Raw genomic sequence first — 20,764 nt, 5'->3', positions numbered from 1 at the left:
TTAGGATGCGTTGGTAGGGGGAAGGGTTACGCGATGGCATTAGTAAGGACGAGGCCAAGGATGGCACGCAGGTATGAGATAGAGGATGGCATCTTGACTTCCAGGCGCAGTGACATACAACTCCCGCTCTCTGGCAGACAATAGCAAAAACATATACTCGCCGGAGCTGGAGTGCGTCATAGTCTTGATTCGATAAGGACATTACTTGGGAAAGGACGACCCGATTACACGTCACGTGGCTTGTGTTGGCATTCTTTCTGTCTTCCTTCTTTCTCCTCGACTTCAACATTCCCCAACCCGGTCAAAACTGTGAACATGTTTGACATTCGACTCCGCTCTTTGAAAGACAACTTCTTCGATCCATGCTGTCGCTTTATACCCAGTCAGATTACCCCTTATCACGTCACAGCTGCTGCATTCCTCGCTGGCCTTCTTTCCTGCTACTGCGCCTATCTGAATTCGCCTCTATTGTCCGCAGGCTTCTGGGCTCTTAACCGCTTTCTTGATTGCCTAGACGGCGCGTTAGCTCGTCATCGTAATACAGCGTCAGACTTAGGGGGCTTTCTCGATCTTTTGGGAGACTTCATCGTCTACTCGATCATTCCAATTACCATCTCAGCCGGACAAGAGTCGACAATCAGATGTTGGCAAGCCGTTGCCATTCTCGAAGCCACGTTCCATGTGAACAATTTCATTTTGTTCTACATAGCCGCCATCTCAGAGAAGCGGCAAGCGAAAGACAGTGCATCGGGAAAAGAATTGACAAGTTTAATGATGCGGCCTGCTTTGGTTGAGGGGTTGGAGAGTGGTGTCTTGTTTACTGGGATGCTTGTGTTTCCAGGCTATATTGAAGGGCTTTGTTGGTTGATGGCTGTTCTGGTAAGCGTGGGAATCGTTCAGAGGGTGGCTTGGGTTGTTCCAGCGTTGGGATGATTTTCGGGAGAACAACGAGACACGACGGCCACAATGCCCACCATCTACGTGCCAAATGCGTTTCTCAACTACGAGTGGTGAGGACGACAAGGGTACGGACACGACGATACAATTAACGACAGGACTACATGAACCCCGCATTTGAAGACCATCGAAAAAAAGAACGTCAGAGACGCCATCGCTCGTTGGTGAGTGAGTGAGAACACACCATGGAGAAGACTACAAAAAGGGAAGACATCAATGTTAGGGAAGATTACCCGACTCCCGCGATCGAGGTCTCCTCACAGCAACTACAGCCTTCTAAATCTCTTACAACCAAACCAACAGAGCCCGCTTGGCGCATAATCATCTCCTTGGTCCTCCTCTTCCTCAACTATTTCCTTGCCCAATACGATAAATTTGTCCTTTCCTACTTTCAAGATGAGGTCATCACCTCCCTCAAACTATCAGAAGCCTCCTATGGTATCTTGTCAGGTTATGCGACCGGCATCGTCTACGCACTGCTCGCATTGCCAGCGGCGTATATCGCTGACTATACGACAGCCAGGGTTTGGGTTCTAACAGTGTCTGCAATCTGGTGGAGCCTGTGTGCAATCTTTCAAGGGTTGAGTCACAACTTCTGGCAGATACTGCTTGCCAGGATTGGTATGGGCATCGGTCAAGCACCCGTGGAATGCTTGAGTGTGAGCCTGATCAGCGATCTGATGGGGAAAGAGTATGTGTTCGTTGGAGAAAGGTAAGGCTTCATGGTGCCTCCCTTTTCCCTTGCACTAATATACAAATCAGCATACTATATGTAGGCGTCTACATTGGGGAAGCGGTATCCGGGCAAATCGCTGTCGCGTTTGCTAGGACCAACACGCCTTGGAATACCGCTCTCATCGCCATCGGCATTGTCGGTATCGTGGTCGCTGTTTTCATTCGGCTATTAATTCGCGAACCCCTTCGACAAACCTCATTAGTTAACGATTCCTTTCCCGATATACCGGGCGATCATACAATTTCCCAAACCGCTACGAGGAGCGCTAAGCTTTCTATGGCCAGCAAAGACCTGACAGCGACCCTGGACTACATTCTCCATATGCGATCTTTTTGGCTTCTAGTTCTCGCAGCTTCCTTTCGCCAGCTCGCAGGCAATGTTTTCGGCTACTATATGCCGACTTATCTCTCAACTCTCTATCCCTCGAAGTCCAACCTACTCTCGGACTACGGCATTATAGTCGGCGTGGTTGGCTCTGTAGCAGTGTTGCTAGGAGGTCTACTCACGTCTGCGTACTGGCACAAGACGAAAATACTGCCCCTCTACCTCGTAGGTGTTGGGGGCATGATCTCTTCGATCTTCGTCCTCTTGATGCTCTTCTCGCTGGAAGCCTCGGGAGGCAACCAAGACAGCGGCGTGAGGGTCCTTTATGGTACCATGAGCGCAGCATACATCACAGCGGAACTCTGGCTTGGGGCCATCAACAGTATCATTGTTCTTCTCTTCCCGCCACGCTATAAAACCTTCGCACTCTCCATCTGGGATGCTATACAGGTCATCATATACTCAACTGGTCCGGAGATCATAGGTCTTGCCCTGAGGAATGTTGATCCGAGCAGCCAAGCCTATCTTGATGGCACGAAGATCGCGCTGGCAGTGATGATACCGGTAGGCTATTGGCTTGCTGGGGTGGGCTTTTTGTTGGCTATTCCGTTAGTGAGGAGAGATCTGGACGGTGATTTTGTGGTAGGGAGACTCGATGTAAAAAGGAAGATTGGTTTTGGTATCTTTGCGGCTGTGAATGCCGTTATGGTGGTCGTGCTATTTACAGTCAGCATCGTGTACAAGGATTAAGTCAGGTCTTCCATCTTTCAAAGAGGACGTCTATAGACGCCCCACAGTATTCTGAGTGAGATTTATTACTCACTCAGCTGTTCACAGATTTCAGCTTTGATGCCTAATCATTTTCGTAAGATCTTACCTACCTAGTGCCTACCAGCTTGCGAGCAATTTCTCAGACCTAACGAGAATCGCAGGTCTGCCTACCCTCACGTATTGTACGATAGAGACCTGCGACCCCTCATCAATTTCACCGCACCTCATTCCGAGTATGACTGAAACCCAACCTAAGCCTAGTGCTGCGAACAAAGACCTGCTTTGGAACAGGGCCGATGTAGGAACAACTCCGCAACCAGCACGAGATTTGCTAGAGAAGTACAGCGGTATACGTCCGAATCGCCTAATAGATCATGTCAGAGAAAAGGTGGGTTTAAATCGCACCGTTTCTTTCAATTGATTTCGCGATCGAGGTTGACAATTTCCGTTTCCATGCCCCTGCATCGGCTCTTTCGTGTTCCTCCAGTTGGGTATCCACCTCACTCCCCTCTATCCATCAATCGTAACGCACATCAAAGATGACGAGAAGCTTTTGGATCTGGGTTGATGCTTCGGCAAGATATCCGGCGGATAGTCCACGATGGTGCGTTATCCGAGAACATCTGTGGCCTACATCTGAACCAGGGATTGATAAATACTGATCACGATGTTTCTCTGGACAGAGGAAGGTTGCAAAGCACGTTTGTCAGGGCGGATCTCCTGCAAAACTCGCATACCCTGGCAAGGTTGGAGGGTATTTTTGGAGAGGGTTTTCGCCGGCTCCCTCTTCCATCTCTTCGACTGGGAGAATCGCAAGACATTCGTCGAGCTGCTACGCAGCATGTCAGATTCGTTACTTTTCAGACATCAGCTAGGACACATTGAACCTGGTGTCTACCCATTGGGTTTTGAGACGGGTGAGGTGCATGGATAGGATGGCTCTTCGTGGCAACGTGTGTGGGAGCTTGCCGGCGAAGAGACGGATTTTATATAGAAGTGCGGAGCGACAATGGGGGATACGGAGATATCGACGGCTTTCAGGAGGGATGAGGGATGGGGCGTGGGAGGAGCAAATTGATAGAATTTACAATCATACGGGAATGAGGCGAGAAAGTCAACAAGGCGGGTTCACTACTTATGGATTAGACATTCTTAAGAGAGCAGTGACTACGAACGAAAACCTGGCGCTCTTACACGGGGTTCCCTCGGCTTTGTCAATCCGCTGCTCCACCTTTGTCTCACAGCATGAACCCCAAGTACCTGCTCATTGACTTCGTCCCAACCCTCATTTGCCAGCTGCAGAACCATCCCCTGAATCTTCTTTGCAGACCATTGCCCTCGTCCATTCGAACAGCTTACCTTCTTTGGGAATCGTAGCAAGCAACCGAGCCGCTTCAGCCTTGACCGCCGCGGACTTTCTCGTGCTGACACCTTGAGTCGTATCTTCCAGATCTCCCTTGAGTCTGTCCACGTTCCTGCGAGACATTTCCTCGCGGTCTTCTTCCGTGCCCCACTTTGCAAGCGAATTCCAGTACTGATCAATCTTAGCGTCTGTTTCCCCACCCCTCGAGTGATTTACATGCTCGAAACATTACCTTGGGACTTTCCATGACTTTGTCCTGTTCCGTGTGGTTGAGATCGCCGAATGAGTTGAGGACGGCGTTGGTGGACTTCATGTTGGGATTGTCGCCCAGGTTGGCCATTGCGTTTAGGAAAGACGAGGCCGTTCCGTCATGTATCTTACTGGCTATCTTAAATGAGACGATCATCTCTAGTACTCGATAAGGGTCGAACAGGTCCTTGGAGTATGGTTGATCAGGTCCTACTGAAGGGTTGAGAGCCATAGACAACTTGCAGCGGAGAGATATGAAGAGTTTAGGAACGGCGCTCTGCTATCTTCAAGTTTGAACACACAAACTTGTCCACGTTGCGTGTCTCGGGAACGTACTGATTTTCCTTTTTCGTTTCATTCGGTTTGCATGATAATATTGATCAGAAGTTTCCGACGCAGCATACGCCTTGGTTGCGCAGACTTAGCCAGACTAGATGGTGAGCGGCGGTACACATGCCCTTAGTGTCGGCGTGTCTTGTTCGTCCGTTGGATAGCGTGCCGGAAACTGCCCCTGGTCCAGCACTGCGCTCTGGGAACATTATCCAACCAGCATGAGATGGATTGTCTTCTATCATGATCTTGACATCTGTGCTGTTTGTCTGAGCGGCCCCACGCGCACTTCAAGTTAGGCTTGACGCACATAACCTTTCATCCCGTGAACGCAGAATCCATGCCTCGATGCCCTTTTCGCCAACCGCAGGACCACATGAAAGACGAATTACTGCTTCACACTTCCTGGTACCCGAGCAAATCGAACCTCAGTATAAATATTCGATTTCGGCAAGATGAGAGCCAGGTGGCTGGCCTCCCGAGAGGAAAATGACAAGTCATCATTCGTAGGAGCTCTTGCTGGCGCTCTGTAGTTATCCTTTTTTGCAAGTCATGCAGGTACTATCTGGCAATTTCGCGATTTGCGATCATGCGAAGCGGGAAACCGGAATTCGTCTGCCATGTTGGGATGTGAATGTTGAATAGGCTTCCGAGCTGAAGATCTGGGGCAAGATAATGCATAGAGCCAGAGAGAGAGGGCTGAAGCTGTTTGACGCTGCAGTACGGCCTACAGTTGTGGTACGATTACCATATCTCGGACAAAGCCATCACTGACATCAAGATTCCATTGTCCATTTCGGAGCGATGATCGAAACCTGCCTTGTTCAATTCAAATAAAGGATGGTTGGCGTGCATGAACAACAGGTAGTTTCAATCGAGTGGAAATGAGGATGAAGAATGGGCTTCTCGGGCAATGTACTGTGGTAGGCCATTCCATTTGCACGGAGGGATATATCTTCAGCGCAGACTAGAACATTTGCTGCTCCACGGTCGCGCTCTCATCGTTTCAATGTGAGTCTACTACTTGAGATTCCGGTACGCTTTGCATATTGTAACGTTGTGAAAGACGTATCGCAGAAAGAAAAGGAGCAACATAGAGCTAGATGAGAAAAAAAATTGTGAACCGCTCTAATTATACAACAGCACTGCTATTTCTTTATGGACATCGCTTCGCTTGACCACTAACATACTTATAGACTTAACACCTCTTGAGATTGACAGACATCTAATAAGCATTCGACTACCAGACCCCACAAGTCATATCCCAAACGAGCCCTTGTCCACGAAGTATGTCCCACTTCTTGCGCTTGTTAACAATCGACATCAGAACACTACGAAACGCTCCGCAACGCTTGAGTTCCTTGAAGAGCCTATCTTTCCTGATTCTTCGAAATCGACCGGTCAGGCGGAGTTTGCAAGTACTGAGAAGAACCAGCGGCGAACTGGTTGTAAAGGCGGCATTCCCTGAAGCGCATGGTCTGAAGAGATAACGCGACCTCCGCAATTGGCCATTCGGTTCCGAGTCCATCGAAGAACCCTTGCGACAGTCCTAGCTGGGTCTGAAGCAAATTTCGTGCCGCCGTCGCTCTTTCCATGCTGCCTTGCTCCAACCGAGTTGCTGCCGTGTTCCAGTCCCTCCGCCACTGTAGCCATTGCGCTTCGAGGGTTGTATTGCCCTGTGTGTTTAGTGTTCCTTGGACGACGTCCCACTCTTTTCGCCACAGGCGGTAGCGCCACGCAGGTTCATCTTCTTCCTCGTCCTCATCGTCGACATTTTTCCCTTTTTGGGTGAGGACGAAAAGCTCGCATCGACAGTAAGGGCAAGAATTCTGGTTACTGTTCTCTGGGGAAAGCCATATTGTGATGCACCTTGAGCCAATAACGTGACCGCAGAGTAGACAGACGGCTTTCTCGGCAGCTCTGTTCTCGGAAAGGGTAGCGCCGCATGCCTCCATACAAATCATGCAACTTTCGTCTTCCCGTAATTCGATTGTGACAAGCTGAGTTAAGAAAGCCCCAGCCATACTGATAGGCAAGGAGTTCAATCTACCGCTTGGTTGAGGATAAGGCTTGGGTCAATGATGCGTTGCAAGAGTTGCCTACGCGGGTTTATGGTGCTAGAGATATGATTTCTTATCTCTCTGATTACTTTACGGTCAAAGGGGCGTGAGTGCTCCGCGGCCCAGCAAATAGGAGCTGAGGCATAGCAGCAGACTAGAGCACCAGACTAGGCTGCATGGTAGATGCGGGACTGATTGAGGTGGGGGCACAATTTCTGAATTTGACTCCGGTCCGAAAATTCCGCTGGCTTTGTGGATGATACCGGATCAGAGTGTTTCCTACCCTTCAATCCAAACATTCTTGGGAACACATTGGTAAGCTTGGATCAGGGTGAACCTTTTCGAGCTTATTGCGTCCAGAATCCAGCAGCGCGTTCTTCTCTCGTGAGAAGAGGCCTGTAGCGGTTGCTGCGGCCGGAGTTCCCCCTGCGCTGTTGGATGTACCTTTCCACATGCATGTTTCGTGGATGAGAACGCCTTGGGCAGTCGTGTGGATAGTCGGGGAGTGAAAGCTTTGCAAAATGCAGCGCATGCCAGCCGTAAGGCTTCTGAGACTGTGAGAAAGGGATGAGATGTTGTAGAGTATTCGCTTGCGTCTATTGACTTTTCTCTGGGTATTGGGAGTTGCTCAAAGGACTGCTGTACACTAAGGCTTGGCGCTGAGAATCACTTTAGCCTTCCGGCGCCCATGAGCGACAAAGTCATGCACGTCATTTAATATCTTTTTATCGGCATTATAAAACAAAAAAATAAATTAAAAGACATTAACCTAATCAAGAAATCACACAACACCTGCCCTCGCCACAAAGAACAGTTTGAGAAAAGGAATCTTCAATAATGGCCAAGAGTGGACCTTTGATTACTCTCGAAGAGCACTTCTTCTCCGAAACCACTCGTGCATGGGCCTCTGATGCAGCTCCGACCGCTATCCAACACTTTCCTCCTCCAATTACGACCCAGCTATCGAATCTCAGTGATGAACGACTCAAAGACATGGACGCTGGCTCGGTGACGCTGCAGGTGATATCCCACGGCCCCACGAACGGCTCGGCGCCCAAAGAGATCTGCCGCAAAGCCAACGATGAGCTCAAGTCCGCGGTGGAAGGGAGCAAAGGGCGCTTTGCGGGCTTCGCCATGGTTCCCATGAACGAGCCTGCCGCTGCCGCCGAGGAATTGGAGCGTTGTGTCAAGACCCTGGGATTCGTGGGGGCATTGGTCAACAACCATGAGAAAGGTCGCTTTTACGATGACGCTTTCTTCTGGCCCGTCTTTTCCCAATGCCAAGCCCTCGACGTGCCCATCTATCTGCACCCGACAATTCCGGGCCCGGCAATGGCGAAAGGCTCCGGCAATTATCCCGAGATCGTAGCGCAAGGCCTCGACAGCTACTGCTGGGGCTGGCATTCGGAAACCGGCGTGCACATACTGCGCCTCTTTGCCAGCGGCTTGTTCGACCAGTATCCCACGCTGAAGATCATCATTGGACACATGGGCGAGATGCTGCCGTACATGCTGGATCGCATCATACGCTTCACCAAGAAGCAATGGCCGGAGCGGCAGCGAGATCTACAGACCGTGTGGGATCAGAACATCTATATCACCACCGCTGGCATGTTTTCTGTGCCCCCTATGGCGTGTCTGCTGAGAGTCTGTAAGATTGAGCACATTCTCTACAGCGTTGACTATCCATTCTCGAGCAACGAGGAAGGGAAAGACTTTATGGATGAGCTTGGGAGAAGTGGGCTATGTTCGAAGGAGGAGATGGACAAGGTTGCCTATGGAAACGCGCAGGAGTTGCTTGGTGTTAAGGCTATGCAGTAGATTTTTTGTAGATGGAAAGTCCAGTAGGTACACAGAAGGAGAACTGTAAGAAGACCAGACCAAACGCCCCCTACACATTGAATCTGAAATAGCATTTTCCCTAGCAGACTAACATTCGCCAGCATATACGAATGTCGCACTTGCGATCAATGTGACAGTAACCTCTTCACCAGCCCCAGTCAAACTGCGTCATCCCGGCATTAGTATCAAATTCGATGTCTTCGTCCGTTTCCTCCTCCATATAATCGTCTGAACTCCCTGTATCGCTTTCATCCGATGGGTACCCAACGTGCATCGATCCTGGAACTTTGGCAGAAAGCTTTTGTGCGAGCTGATAGATGATTTCCAAGTTCCCCAGGTACTTAGCATACGACTCGGGCGACATCCGCGCCACAGCCCTGATCTTCAGTCGCAGGTCCTTCGCTTCCGCTTCGTTGAGTATCTCCTTCTTTTGCGCAAGGGTGAAGAAGTGTGCTATTGCACTATCAACGTTAGGATCTGCGATGCAGCTGAAAGAGTCAGGTAGGCCCAAGGCCCGAAGTCTCGATATGTTGTTCCGAGGACGTTTTTGTTCCTGTGACTGACGCTGAGATGCTGCTGCCTCCAGCCGAGATTCGATTTCTGCGGCGGCATTTTGACTTTTAGCCTCATGTTCTTGAAGCCGAGTAGACTCGGAGGACGCCTCGGATACCCCTGAAGTGTGCGAAACTTGGCCTGCCATCAAATCTCTGGCCGCCTTGAACAGTCTTGAGAACAGAAAAGGCCAAAAGACCTCTTGGTCATTGTGTTGAGGTGTGTACGGTGGTGGTGACGATGCATGTTCTTCCACACTAGCGACTAATTCAGCCTCCCATGGAAACGCCTTCGGTGTGCTGCAGAAGCGCAGCACGTCATCACATGGTAAAACCGTCACAAGCTCACGTTGAAGCCTTTCCCAGTCCTCCAGATTCGAGTATATGTTCATCAAAGAGTACCTAACGCTCAGATCCGCGAAGTAATTGAGAAACCGCGCATATCTAACCGATTCATCACCTTGGTCAGCACGAAGACGTTTGTAGATTTTGCTAACGCTTGAGACAAGATGAAGGCTCCATTCACGTTGACAAAGATCCAGAGGCCCGATGTGGGAATCACCAATGCGCGAAGTCTTCCACCGTTGCCTAGGGTCGGACGTCACTTGGGCAACCGGGAGAGTGATTGCCCATATATAGCTGAGCGGAGTGATGAGATCTCTATCTACTTTGGTCTTGCTTTTGGAGATAACGTCCCTTCCAAAGCTACCGGAAATGTAACTACTACGGGACAAAGCATGTATACCTGCCCGGTCTCTTTGCAGAACAGTTGACTGTCGCGCTTTTATCCTCATAGATAAGCACTCGGTAATCACAGTGGAAAAGACGTTCTGCAAATCCAGGATGTACCTCGGGCCTCGGTATTCCCAAAGCAGTTCCGCTATGAGACACAAATAAGCCGCCTTCTCATCAAAATCAAGGAGACCTAGTTCGTCAGAGGACAGCTTCTGCTTCATATCAAACCACTTCTGAGTCGCAAACTCTTCTGGCGTCATGACTCTTAAAAGGCGACTCACGATCACCGAATTAGTCCTGCGTAGCAGAGTCGATAAAGGTTCCATGGAGGAGAATAGACGTCGAAGACTCTCAAGAAGACCGTATCTTATGTGCCGGCGCTGTTCCTCTCGATTCGGTTCTTCTTTTGCAATATCGGTTGTTGCAACGGCAAGCTCTTCGGCATTTGTGTGATTGAGAGTATCACATACCTCAACAACAGAGCTTGCCAGCAGCATGAGAAAATCGTCCGGGCGTTCCTCCAGTGAAATTTTGAAACGCAGCGTCTCAAATGTGTCTGCCATCTTGCTGACTGGGGTTAGGTGGTTTCTTTGCCTCAGGTCCCCTCGGAGCCACAAAACGACCCTGCGAAGAAAATATCCCAATGGCATTTGGTCGTGAGATAGCCTGCTGATAACCAATTTAATGATACGATCCAAATCTTTCGATAGTGCAGTGGATATGTCGAACGGATTGAGTAAATGCCTCGAGAAGCCAGCCAGAAAGCAGACCTCGCACAGCATAAAACATTCCACGGGGATGGTAGCAGCATGCATTGCATAATCACCAAGATTGGCGAGTACTACTCTAATATGATGGGAGACCTGATTGATCCGAGGGAAAATGGTTTCTGGAATGGACGTTGGGTGATAATCCAGCCAAATGACCATCTCTGTAGGTAGATACTGATACAAAACGAGAGCGGCGACGATGGCAAACTTCGCTTGCTGTTCGGGATATGGATTCAGTCGAACTCGTATCCATTCATGAACCAAAGGGTGAACATGCAGAGTAGGCCCTGACAGATGTCTCTGGACCAGTGACAAAGACATCAAGGTACCTATGGCAACTCTGAACCCTACATCATCTTCCAAAAACGCCATTTGCGCCTGGTACTTGGAGGGTAGCTGTTCACCAACTAGATTTGCATCAAACATCCATGCTATCCGCTTGGGACCTGTGGTGAGAAGCTCTTCGGATATGTAAGAATGGTCTAAGAATCCCAAAAGCTGAAGTATCCAGCCAGATCGTGGTTGAGTACGTTCCAGATATTGTAGTGAGATCTCCCAAGTGGTCATTACGGAATCAGGATAAGTCGGGTTTGCTTGTTTGAACCTCAGAAGACGCTCTCTGTCTACACTCCGAGGTTTGAGGTAAGTCAGATACTCGCGAAGGGCCGTGGGCGAGTTTTCCCGAATGAAAGATGCCGCCTGATCGATTTCGAGGGGGAAGCATTGCAGCTCTTCAAGAATTTGCTTTAATTCTTCGCGTTCCAGAGCCGAGGTAAATCTTTGCACATTAGGCTCAGCACCGAGGCTCTGAATTCGAACAAAAAGGCGCTCTGCATCCAAAAGGTCCATTGCTGTAAGGGGAAACCCAGATGTTGCGACGGATCCAATAACTTTGCGATCTCTTGTCGTGATGAGAACACTCCCAGAAGCTCCTATGGGGAGAAAACGATCAATTTTCACTTTTATGTCATCAAAGTTGTCGAAAACAAGTAGCCAGTCTTCATGCCCAGGCATCAGCATCCGACCCTTCAATAGATCTACACCATCATGTTGAACCATGACTTCGGCGGCTGGTCCGGCTGTCGCTATGAGACCTGGACGTGCATATCCCACACCTCCATTGGCTTCGCGGACCAGCGACAACTTAACCGCGATTTCTCGAAACCCTGTTTCTATCTCGTCCGCGTTCCGCGCAGAAACCCAAAAAATTGATGCACTAGGCTTTCTGATTTTTCGGTCATAGACGAATCTGGTCGCAAGTTGTGTCTTCCTAGTGAAATTGAATGATTAGCGGAGATTACAATCAAAAACACACGAATTTACCCAACCCCTCCAAGACCATGGACTGCCACGATGGGATATGTCGTGCATACATCGTAGTCCTGAGCACTCAGACAATCTTCCAGTAATTGCATTTGTTCTGTGCGCCCTACGAAATGGGGGTTTGGAGAGACTGGTACTATGAAATGCCCAGGTACGACCGTAGTTGTAGAATTCGTCACTACTGCTCAACTGTAAGCAACGACAACGACTAGTATAATAACTCATTACCTTGCGCCTGATCAGCCTTGGTGATTTGAGCCGAGCATCGCTTTATCTGTGCTAGCACTGGTAGAAAAAGCGGATCAGTTTGACTTTGGGATTTACAAATTCGTCGGTGCGTGGCATCAATCGGAATCAGCACTTCATCTTCCAGTCCCAGCTTGGATGAGGTTTCGTCCACGATCTTCATATTTTCAGTTAGCTTGCATATCCGAAGAATGAAAACATACCAAAGAATTCAAGCCAGGGGTCTTTCTTCTTTCGTAGAAGTTGATTATGTCGAAAGAAGAGTTGATCTCCTGGAATTCGTTTGACAACCGAGTCAATACATCGGAGTCATGTCTGAGTGTTTCGAGGAGCTGTTTCGACGGACTTTGAAACGCTAAGGATGCAACATGCGATAATAGAGATCCCATATTTGCGCTCTTGCTACCTCCGTGAGGTGTTGCCAGAAAAAAAATGGATCGTGTAGCAACTCTTATGCTATGATATCGTTCAGGATCTGCATGAGCAGAGACAAGTGCCTGCATTGAGTCTTAGGGGGAGTATATATCAGGTTCAAAAGAGGCTTCTACCTGCTTCACCACGATACCCCCCAATGAATGGCATATAAAGATCAAAGGCCGTGATTCAACCTAAATCGCAAGTATTGATCCCGAAGAAGAGAGCATAACGGACTTGGTCTGCCCTATCGTCTATGATCCGCTGTAAGAGATCGTGTGCAAAGTCCTTAACACTGCTCACAGAGGTGTTGGAACCCAGCAACGCGGAGTTGTAGCCATAGACCAAAATTCGTGCGTTTTTGACATTACCTGGAAGGAAGTCTGGAAGCCACATAGCCTCGAAACCGGATTGTCCATCTTCGTGGTGAGCCCAAGTCCCGTAGGCGTGACCGTTGAGACCGTGAACGGCGATGATGCTGCTCGGTTAGTGATCAGCACGTTCACGAAAGGCTATGAATGCATGCTCGATGGTGTCGTGGCCAAGCCTTACTCAAGCATTGGATCTTCCGGTGCCGCTAGCACTGCAAGACCCATGAACCCTCGTTCTATGCTGACATTGCGACCGGCCAGCAATCTCCCGTTCAAATTCAAGGCCTTTTTTGCGCTTGATTGGGATTGGAAGGTGACCGTCGCAACTAGCGAAGAGTCCTTGGCAGATCCGTGTGAACAGAGAGATATATTCGACGTCGCATTTACATTCTGGCGATCAAGGAAGCTGTGAAGCCGGCTCACTCCCAAGCTAGGGGATAGGTTCGATACCCGTACCGTTGCCAAATCCTTCGGCTGCATCGTGGATCAATCAATGTCATTTCAGGGAAAACGTGAATAAGTGCCTACTGGGAAATATTGAAGAGATGAGGTTGAAGTGCGACGAGGCTGCCTACCTCAGAACGATATGCGCGCGGAACCCGAGCGCTAACTTGATCTAATTTGCCAAGACTATTTCCGTCGCTGCAGAATCCTTCATGCATGACCTGGCTTTGTTTCAATAAGAGAGTCGTCAATTCAGTTGAGTGCTGCATACTTGATCGAAAAGGATACTTTCTGGGCACGGACGTTGGCACGCCCAGAAATTGCTGGGTTTTGGGGTCGATAATTCAGCAAAACTCCTCGCTTCAATATGAAAGCATTGAAAAAGAATTCACCTTCCACTAGTCTTTTCCACCCTTCTGCTTATTCTGAAGCCCCACTATCGTGGTGAACCCATAGGGCACCCCTGGATACACCCAAAGTCTTGTCAGCACTTCAACCATGTTCAAAGCCTCTGCATACGCAATACCCTCGTCTCTCAGGCAGTCTTATTTAGGAGCAGACGTCACCTGCGGTGAAAGGCCTTTCAACCTCCTCAACAAAGGCGACGTGAAATCATTGCTGCCCTCAGATGTGTTGGGCGAATAGCAGTCCCACAACAAGCTGTGAGAAATAATGGATCCTTCATCTGCAGGTCTGATTTGTATTCATGCAATCCTTCTAGCGAGTGCAGCGGATGGCAAACAATCAACATGTTCAAAACTGGTCCACTGATCTTCAGATTATCAGCACGTGCCATAAGGGATGCAGCAGCCGCCACGTTCGCTTGTGAGCTCGACCCGATAAGAAACACAGGGTCGGCATCGGCAGGAAGGCGCTCAGATTGACCAATAGCCCGAGTCAATACATATGAGCGATCGTTCGAAGGAGTCTTGGAAGCATGTTGGAGTATGAGCAGTAATTCATGCTGATGACGCAAACGTTCGAAGTCTGCAGAATGGGCCATAGGAGGTACACTTCCTTGGCGAGATAATTGCCACTTATCCAGACACCACCATGGATGATGAAGAGCAGTGGCGATTTCGCGCTCGATGTCGCGAGTTAAGGTGGGAATGGTCATCCCCTGATTTGACGGTTTCGTGATGCGCTATGGAGTCATATCTAGTGACAGGGACTTTTGCTGCCTACTGTTTGCTCTGGACCTGGAATCCAACGCGGGTGGCTACAGGATTCAAAGATGCCCTGATTCTTTCCAAGCCTTCGGTTTCTGCCTCGATGCCATTTGATGAATCTTGCTGGTAGGCGATCCAGTCAGGAGAAGACTTGAATTAATCACTATTTTTGAGAGCCATGATCGGTGTCTTTCAGATCTGCTGCTTTCGGAAAACTACATGAAGTCTGCTCAGGTCAACGTGCTACAGCAGTCTTAGACGCTCTTTACGCTGGTACCTGTTGCTTATGTGCATGTGGACCGCCGCGTCGGTGTTGCTGGCTGTCAGCCTCACATTAGTGATACTATACGCCATACCATCGTGTCCTCGCAGGCAACCTCAACTCGTATTCTCCAAGATTTCCTGCAGCTTCTAGCAACTGGTTTGGTGATAGGCGCCAGCGGAATGCTCGGGGGAATGCCATTTCGCGCAACGGTTACCCAGAAGAGACGCTGGTTCTACCTACAGGTTGCTCAAGGTGTACACAGATTGTAGGGTTTCTATTCATTACTGTTCAGACGTCAGTCTTCTTTGGAGGTGATCATTGTGATGGTAGTACGACCATCTTAACCGCTACACCAGAGTTTCCAGAAAGTCTATTCCGAGCCCGGGTTTGATGCATCAAAACCCGGTACTAGTACCTGCAGACTTGAATACCCACATTTATAGGTGTCGCAACGTTTCAAAATTCTCAAGAGTAGACAATCAATGATTATACGACTTATCATGAGCTCAACGCTTTAGATATTCGTTTCGTTGAATGGTAAAGTAGTTTAGAATTTTAGTCTTGACGCCAAATCCCCGCGAAGAGTACGCGAAAATCGCTGAGTTTCGACTTGAACTTTTCAGTTCAGATGTAATTCACGAATACGAGGATTTTGGACACATTGTAAAGGACCAAATACCTATGTTGCGATTATAAAATATCTTTGAAATGGTTGATTATACCGTAGTGTACCTAGTCGTAAAGCGAAGGTCAATTTAGTGGGGACTCTGCCAAACGGGAAACTCTAAAGTAGAGTAGTGGCTAGCTTTGAGTGCGAGAGTGCCCACGGTAACGTGGTGACTCCACCAATCTCAACTTTTGGATTGTCCTGCAAATCTTCTCCAAAAACAATGCCAATCGAGGCCGATAGCTATGTTGGAGACGGACAGCTTGAAAAAGAATCGGCCCCCCGAAGAACTTCGTTGAAAGGCGATGAATGGTCGTCTTCTCGCCATGCGATCCTCGGTGACCGATCTTGGGCGAGAATCCAGTCACCTGGTCTCTCTGTAATAGAGAGGCTCAATGGCTCTGAATAGAAAACCAGAGCCCTTTTAGCTTTCTCCAGAGCTGCTACGCTTCAGCCCTCAACTACCACGCACAATACAGCTCCGAATCATGCCTCTCGTACCAGAAGAAATCTCGTTCTCAGGCAAGTACGCACACCTCTGCATCCTCTAACCTCTCCTGCTGACAGCTCTACACAGACTACCTAGGCCTTAATGCCGCACTCTTCGAATGGGCCGAAAGCTATGACTCCAAAGCTCGTCTCCCTCTCCATGTCCTCTACAAACCCACTGACCCATCCACCAGAATTGGGCCCGCCTCCGCGCCTGCGTCGCCCCAACCATGCGCATCGACTACCGCTCCTTCCTTGACAAATTATGGGAAGCCCTTCCCGCAGACGAATACGTAGCCATGGCCTCCGACCCACATGTTCTCGGTGATCCTCTGCTCAAAACCCAGCATTTCATCGGCTCGTCGAAATGGGAGAAAGTGTCGGATACCGAAGCCATCGGATGGCATCAGTTGCGGGTTCCGCATCAGAGATACACAGATGAGACGAAGACCGCGGTCGCAGTGAAGGGCCATGCACACGGCACGAACCAGCATTGGTACAAGAAGGTAGATGGAAAGTGGAAGTTCGCTGGACTGGCGGTGGAAATCAAGTGGGGCGAGTTTGATCTGGACAAAGTGTTTGCGAGTGGCAGGGATACGTTTGGGGAGTCGGAGAAGGAGAAGATGATGGATGAGGCGGCCGTCATGACTGGGATTCCAGGAGACGCTGCCAACCCACCAACTCCTGAGTCAATGGACATGGAGACGAAGCCTGTCGCTGCTCAAGGGGCCGCGGAGCCTACTATGGAGCAGGCTTCATATCCTAGTGTGATTGGCAATACGAGTGGAATGAGAGACTTGGCTGAGTCGGCGAAGACGCCTATGGCTTATGAAGATCAGGTTGAAGGAAGTATGGTCGGGGCGCCCATGGTCTACGAAGGTGAGATCAAGGGAGGTATGGTTGCGGTATGAAGGGTGTGTCTACTTGTCTGAGCGTAATCTACACCCACGATCACAATGAAAGCCTCTTCCCAACGCCGTCGAGGCTCCATAACTCCTCGCGCCTAATGTCTAGAGCGTTTAGATTGATTCTCCGCCAGTCGCTCAAACACGCTGATTGCATGAAACTGTCATCATCCCCGTGATATCCCGCTGTGAAAATGTCCCCTCGGCATAATTGATGACCGATCACGGGCCAAATGATACGCCACCGCCCTCCTCGTCACCAGCTGCGGCAATTTTAAATCACCGCGAGGGTAAGTCTAACCCTGCCACAGAGCCTCCCCCCTCAACCCACCACCCCTCCACGCACGAACTTCTCCGTGCACCGGAGACTCAAAAAGCCAGCGTTAGTGATGATCACGGATAACGTGGTGTCGTTGCCGCGCGTAACGTACCTTACATTACATTATACATTTCCAGGCGACCGAGACCTGCATATTCCCCCGGCCGGCCACGTCTTGCACTAGCGGGACGAATCCTTCAACGCCGTGATTGCCTCCCTTCATCAACGGATGATAAATAACAAGAGAACGTCATCTGGAAATCCCTTCAGGTCTCTCCTGTCGTTCACGTCAACGAGGGATCTTCGACCAGGAGCGTCCCGGGCCGGACATATTCGCTTCGGTTGTCCCGAAAGGGCAATGCGTCAACAGGAACGTTGAGGGTGATAGGTAACCGTAGCGGACCAGTGTTGGCATGATGATCATAGACTAGGGGACTGGGTGCGAATATGCAGGTCATGGTCGATCGTTTCCAATCTAGCTCGGAAAGACGATGTGCCTCCAATGCAGGTACCCGTGCCTAATGTTCAGAGGCGCGCGAATCGAGTCCACCCGTGGTGAAATCGTGTGCATCATATTCTTGCTCTTTGCAACGGTATCCGAGCTCTGCATGTTCGACCATTGCATCATATGCTCCAAATTTTAGATATCGGTGATATATATATCCGATTCTTCCCCCGTGCAAGCACACTCATCCCACAAACCCCACAACTCCACACGCAGGGCCAAATCAAGCCCACCCTAAGCACTCTTACTACCACCCTAAGCACTCTTACTACCACCCCATCCCCCAGAATCAAAATGCGTACCTCGATCCTCCTCACAACCCTCGCCTCCATCCCCTCCCTCCTCGCTCTCCGAGCACCAAGTCTCTATCCCCGCACCTACACAGACATCAGCGCGAACGCCAGCTACTGCCCCGGACACCCGGCGCCCGAATACATCCAACGCCAAATCTTCGACGGCTTCGTCAACCAGCTCTACGGCGAAAAAGACGTCATTGGCGCCTTCAACAAGTACATCGCTCTCAACTTGACCGAGCATGACCCCTTTGATGCGCAGGGCAGGATTGCGAACGAGGAGAAGTTGTCGTACAGTGAGTGAAAGAATTCCGCATCCTACCTCGCCTGACAAAAAATTGTGGATGTCCGAATGGCGCGGAAACCGGAAAGGCTGACTCGGAGTCCTATTTGCAGTTATTCCTTATGTGCCCTCCATAGTCCTCCGCCACAGCTTCGACAACAACATCGGCTTCATCCACGTGCGTGTCAACGAGGCGAACGAGGAGCCAATTGCGCTGGCGGATATCTACAGGATGGATGGGACGTGCCTTGTTGAGCATTGGGACGTGACGCAGTCGAGGCCCGCCAACGCCACGAACCCTATTGCGATGTTCTAGGGGCGGCTGAAAGGAGACAGAACGGGACGAGGGAATGAAAATGACGATGTGGCATTTGCGGAAAGTAACGAGATTGTGACAGGCGTACGGACTGGAAGATCTATTCAAAACGATGATAGAGACAATCGTAGAAGTACATAGGCAATGGAGAAACATACTTTGCCCTATGGCATGTCGCAAGGCGCCAGAACGAGAGAGAAGCCAACCTTGATATTTTCAACCATATCGTTCTCAGTACCCTCCCCCCCCTGCACTAAACCCCCCTGAACTCGCTGCAGCACCAATCTTCGGTTAACTATTTCTACTCCTCCTTCTCCTCGCCTCCAGCATCGTTAGTCCGGTCACGACAACCTCGTCCGCCAAAACCCCACTCACGAGTGGTCCTAATTCAAACTTTCCATCCTTCTGTAACGCCCACATGCTATTCTCATACCTTGCACACACCTTATCGTGTTGATCCAAACATATCATGTCGCCCCCGTTAAAGAGGTTGTCCGACTTCCACTTAAAGCACATCCTTCTCCCATCTGTTGTAGTGGCCAGACTGGTCCATTCGTGAGCGCTAGTAAAGATGCTCGAGGCAGAGAGGGCAATGGGGTTGTTGTGGATAACCATCTCAATGTCTCTAGAGAAGGAGTGGAAGGTGGCCGTACCGACAACGGTACCGGTGTTGGCTTTGTAGACTATTACATCTGGCATGGAGCCAAAGAGACCTCCGGTATTCATTTTAACCGTGTAAAGGACGGTAACTTTGTCGGGGCCGAGAATTTGGGTATTGTGGTGCGTCATACCTGAATGGTAGACGTGCAGGAGACGGGAGGACGAGGGTGGATCGGCTGATGCTGTGTACGAGGGAGGAGCTGCTGTCGAGGCAGGGCTGAAGGTATAGGGAGGAGCGCCCGTGGAAGGAAGGGGTGCTGTGTAGCGAGGGTTTTCTGTGTATGGCGGCGTTCCTTCATAGGGGGTAGCTGGCTGCGCTTGAGGAACGGCTTGTCCCCCGATGTTGTTGGGGTACAAAGAGGGAGGGCTTCCTGTGTGGGCAAGAGCTGGCTGCCCATAGGGTACAATTTGGCCTCTCATGTTGTTAGGATACCGAGTGGGTGGAAGTCCTGTAGATGGTAGCTCTTTGGTGACGGCTTGCGACATGGTGTTGCAGAAAAGCTTCAGACTAAGGATACTAATTGTAGAGAAGAGAAGTTTGAGGTTAGTTGCGACGAGAAGCGAAACGACGTTTCATGCATGCATGCATGGAAGATGGAAGGGATGAAAGAGAAGGAGCGACGGCTCTAGGATCTGAAGCAGGTATGAACCGTTGGAAGGATTGAGCGCATTACTCTCATCAGCGACCAGAAAAAGGAATGCTATCGTAAGACTTGAGACTATGCTGTGGTGCCGTTGCGGGGCTCCGCAGGCGCAGATCCTCGGATGTGGAGGCGCAGTCCAAACTGCAAAACTCCTCTGAATGAGCGATGACATCGAGAACACCTCGCTCACATCACATGTTTGTACTCCATCAATGGTGACTACAACAATGCAACGTGAGCGTGGTACTAACTGAAGATGCACTCAACCCGTTTGATCCTAGCCTAGCGAGAGAGATGAGTCTCGGAGTTCCTGCGCAAAATGTGGAAATCCTTCGAGGCAACTTAGCCGGACCAATCCCAGCCACAGCGCCTAGGTAGATGTTCTGCAATGATATTAAGCAACGACAATGAAAGCACGGAATGCGAGAACCCCAGTACCTGGCAGTATCTGGGAGCGCGCAAATCAAGTAGAGAGTATTATGCAATCTGCTGCCTCGTCAGTCCTGACGAATGCGATGAGGCAGCGATTGAGTTCGCATATTCGATTGGCGACTGCCTCCACTGCTCACACCGTCTAAATAGGTCGTATCTCAAGCCTAGAGCAGCGTTGGCTCGTTCTCGAAAAAATAGATTCTAACTACGTTGCGTGGTTTCTGGCGACAGCAGTATTGGCGCACATCTATTTCACGAGCACCATGCATGCCATATGTGGCAACATTTGTGCTTCTCTCTCTCTTTCTCTGCTTTCGAGCCTTCGCATGTT

General features: G+C 49.9%; 12 protein-coding genes across 12 annotated transcripts; 6 read left to right on the top strand and 6 right to left on the bottom strand.

Annotated features, from left to right (window-relative positions):
- Nucleotides 1-315: 315 nt before the first annotated feature.
- HO173_009994 (uncharacterized protein) lies at nucleotides 316-933 on the top strand (the record flags this gene model as incomplete). Its single annotated transcript, XM_037311880.1, has 1 exon — nucleotides 316-933. The coding sequence occupies one exon, from the start codon at nucleotides 316-318 to the stop codon at nucleotides 931-933; it is 618 nt and encodes a 205-aa protein (XP_037161124.1).
- A 209-nt stretch (nucleotides 934-1,142) lies between these two features.
- On the top strand, nucleotides 1,143-2,767 carry HO173_009993 (uncharacterized protein; the record flags this gene model as incomplete). Its single annotated transcript, XM_037311879.1, has 2 exons — nucleotides 1,143-1,669; nucleotides 1,720-2,767. 2 exons carry the CDS (start codon nucleotides 1,143-1,145, stop codon nucleotides 2,765-2,767), a joined length of 1,575 nt encoding a protein of 524 aa, XP_037161123.1.
- A 256-nt stretch (nucleotides 2,768-3,023) lies between these two features.
- On the top strand, nucleotides 3,024-3,356 carry HO173_009992 (uncharacterized protein; the record flags this gene model as incomplete). The annotated part of the gene is made up of 2 exons (XM_037311878.1): nucleotides 3,024-3,176; nucleotides 3,276-3,356. 2 exons carry the CDS (start codon nucleotides 3,024-3,026, stop codon nucleotides 3,354-3,356), a joined length of 234 nt encoding a protein of 77 aa, XP_037161122.1.
- Nucleotides 3,357-4,073: 717 nt separating this feature from the next.
- HO173_009991 (uncharacterized protein) lies at nucleotides 4,074-4,632 on the bottom strand (the record flags this gene model as incomplete). Its single annotated transcript, XM_037311877.1, has 2 exons — nucleotides 4,074-4,322; nucleotides 4,384-4,632. 2 exons carry the CDS (start codon nucleotides 4,630-4,632, stop codon nucleotides 4,074-4,076), a joined length of 498 nt encoding a protein of 165 aa, XP_037161121.1.
- A 148-nt stretch (nucleotides 4,633-4,780) lies between these two features.
- Nucleotides 4,781-4,975, bottom strand: HO173_009990 (uncharacterized protein; the record flags this gene model as incomplete). The annotated part of the gene is made up of 1 exon (XM_037311876.1): nucleotides 4,781-4,975. The coding sequence occupies one exon, from the start codon at nucleotides 4,973-4,975 to the stop codon at nucleotides 4,781-4,783; it is 195 nt and encodes a 64-aa protein (XP_037161120.1).
- Nucleotides 4,976-6,100: 1,125 nt separating this feature from the next.
- HO173_009989 (uncharacterized protein) lies at nucleotides 6,101-6,754 on the bottom strand (the record flags this gene model as incomplete). The annotated part of the gene is made up of 1 exon (XM_037311875.1): nucleotides 6,101-6,754. One exon carries the CDS (start codon nucleotides 6,752-6,754, stop codon nucleotides 6,101-6,103), a length of 654 nt encoding a protein of 217 aa, XP_037161119.1.
- An 873-nt stretch (nucleotides 6,755-7,627) lies between these two features.
- HO173_009988 (uncharacterized protein) lies at nucleotides 7,628-8,611 on the top strand (the record flags this gene model as incomplete). The annotated part of the gene is made up of 1 exon (XM_037311874.1): nucleotides 7,628-8,611. The coding sequence occupies one exon, from the start codon at nucleotides 7,628-7,630 to the stop codon at nucleotides 8,609-8,611; it is 984 nt and encodes a 327-aa protein (XP_037161118.1).
- Nucleotides 8,612-8,777: 166 nt separating this feature from the next.
- On the bottom strand, nucleotides 8,778-12,646 carry HO173_009987 (uncharacterized protein; the record flags this gene model as incomplete). Its single annotated transcript, XM_037311873.1, has 4 exons — nucleotides 8,778-11,958; nucleotides 12,012-12,192; nucleotides 12,240-12,414; nucleotides 12,461-12,646. The coding sequence occupies 4 exons, from the start codon at nucleotides 12,644-12,646 to the stop codon at nucleotides 8,778-8,780; spliced, it is 3,723 nt and encodes a 1,240-aa protein (XP_037161117.1).
- A 214-nt stretch (nucleotides 12,647-12,860) lies between these two features.
- HO173_009986 (uncharacterized protein) lies at nucleotides 12,861-13,522 on the bottom strand (the record flags this gene model as incomplete). Its single annotated transcript, XM_037311872.1, has 2 exons — nucleotides 12,861-13,149; nucleotides 13,224-13,522. 2 exons carry the CDS (start codon nucleotides 13,520-13,522, stop codon nucleotides 12,861-12,863), a joined length of 588 nt encoding a protein of 195 aa, XP_037161116.1.
- A 2,553-nt stretch (nucleotides 13,523-16,075) lies between these two features.
- Nucleotides 16,076-16,987, top strand: HO173_009985 (uncharacterized protein; the record flags this gene model as incomplete). Its single annotated transcript, XM_037311871.1, has 3 exons — nucleotides 16,076-16,109; nucleotides 16,165-16,220; nucleotides 16,271-16,987. 3 exons carry the CDS (start codon nucleotides 16,076-16,078, stop codon nucleotides 16,985-16,987), a joined length of 807 nt encoding a protein of 268 aa, XP_037161115.1.
- A 1,112-nt stretch (nucleotides 16,988-18,099) lies between these two features.
- Nucleotides 18,100-18,697, top strand: HO173_009984 (uncharacterized protein; the record flags this gene model as incomplete). Its single annotated transcript, XM_037311870.1, has 2 exons — nucleotides 18,100-18,394; nucleotides 18,495-18,697. 2 exons carry the CDS (start codon nucleotides 18,100-18,102, stop codon nucleotides 18,695-18,697), a joined length of 498 nt encoding a protein of 165 aa, XP_037161114.1.
- Nucleotides 18,698-18,988: 291 nt separating this feature from the next.
- Nucleotides 18,989-19,843, bottom strand: HO173_009983 (uncharacterized protein; the record flags this gene model as incomplete). The annotated part of the gene is made up of 1 exon (XM_037311869.1): nucleotides 18,989-19,843. The coding sequence occupies one exon, from the start codon at nucleotides 19,841-19,843 to the stop codon at nucleotides 18,989-18,991; it is 855 nt and encodes a 284-aa protein (XP_037161113.1).
- Between the last annotated feature and the right edge of the window lie 921 nt (nucleotides 19,844-20,764).

Source organism: Letharia columbiana (assembly GCF_014066305.1).
Source record: "Letharia columbiana isolate WasteWater2 chromosome Unknown Sc0000045_s0, whole genome shotgun sequence".
Classification (NCBI taxonomy): domain Eukaryota; kingdom Fungi; phylum Ascomycota; class Lecanoromycetes; order Lecanorales; family Parmeliaceae; genus Letharia; species Letharia columbiana.
This window is presented reverse-complemented; position numbering and strand designations above follow the sequence as displayed.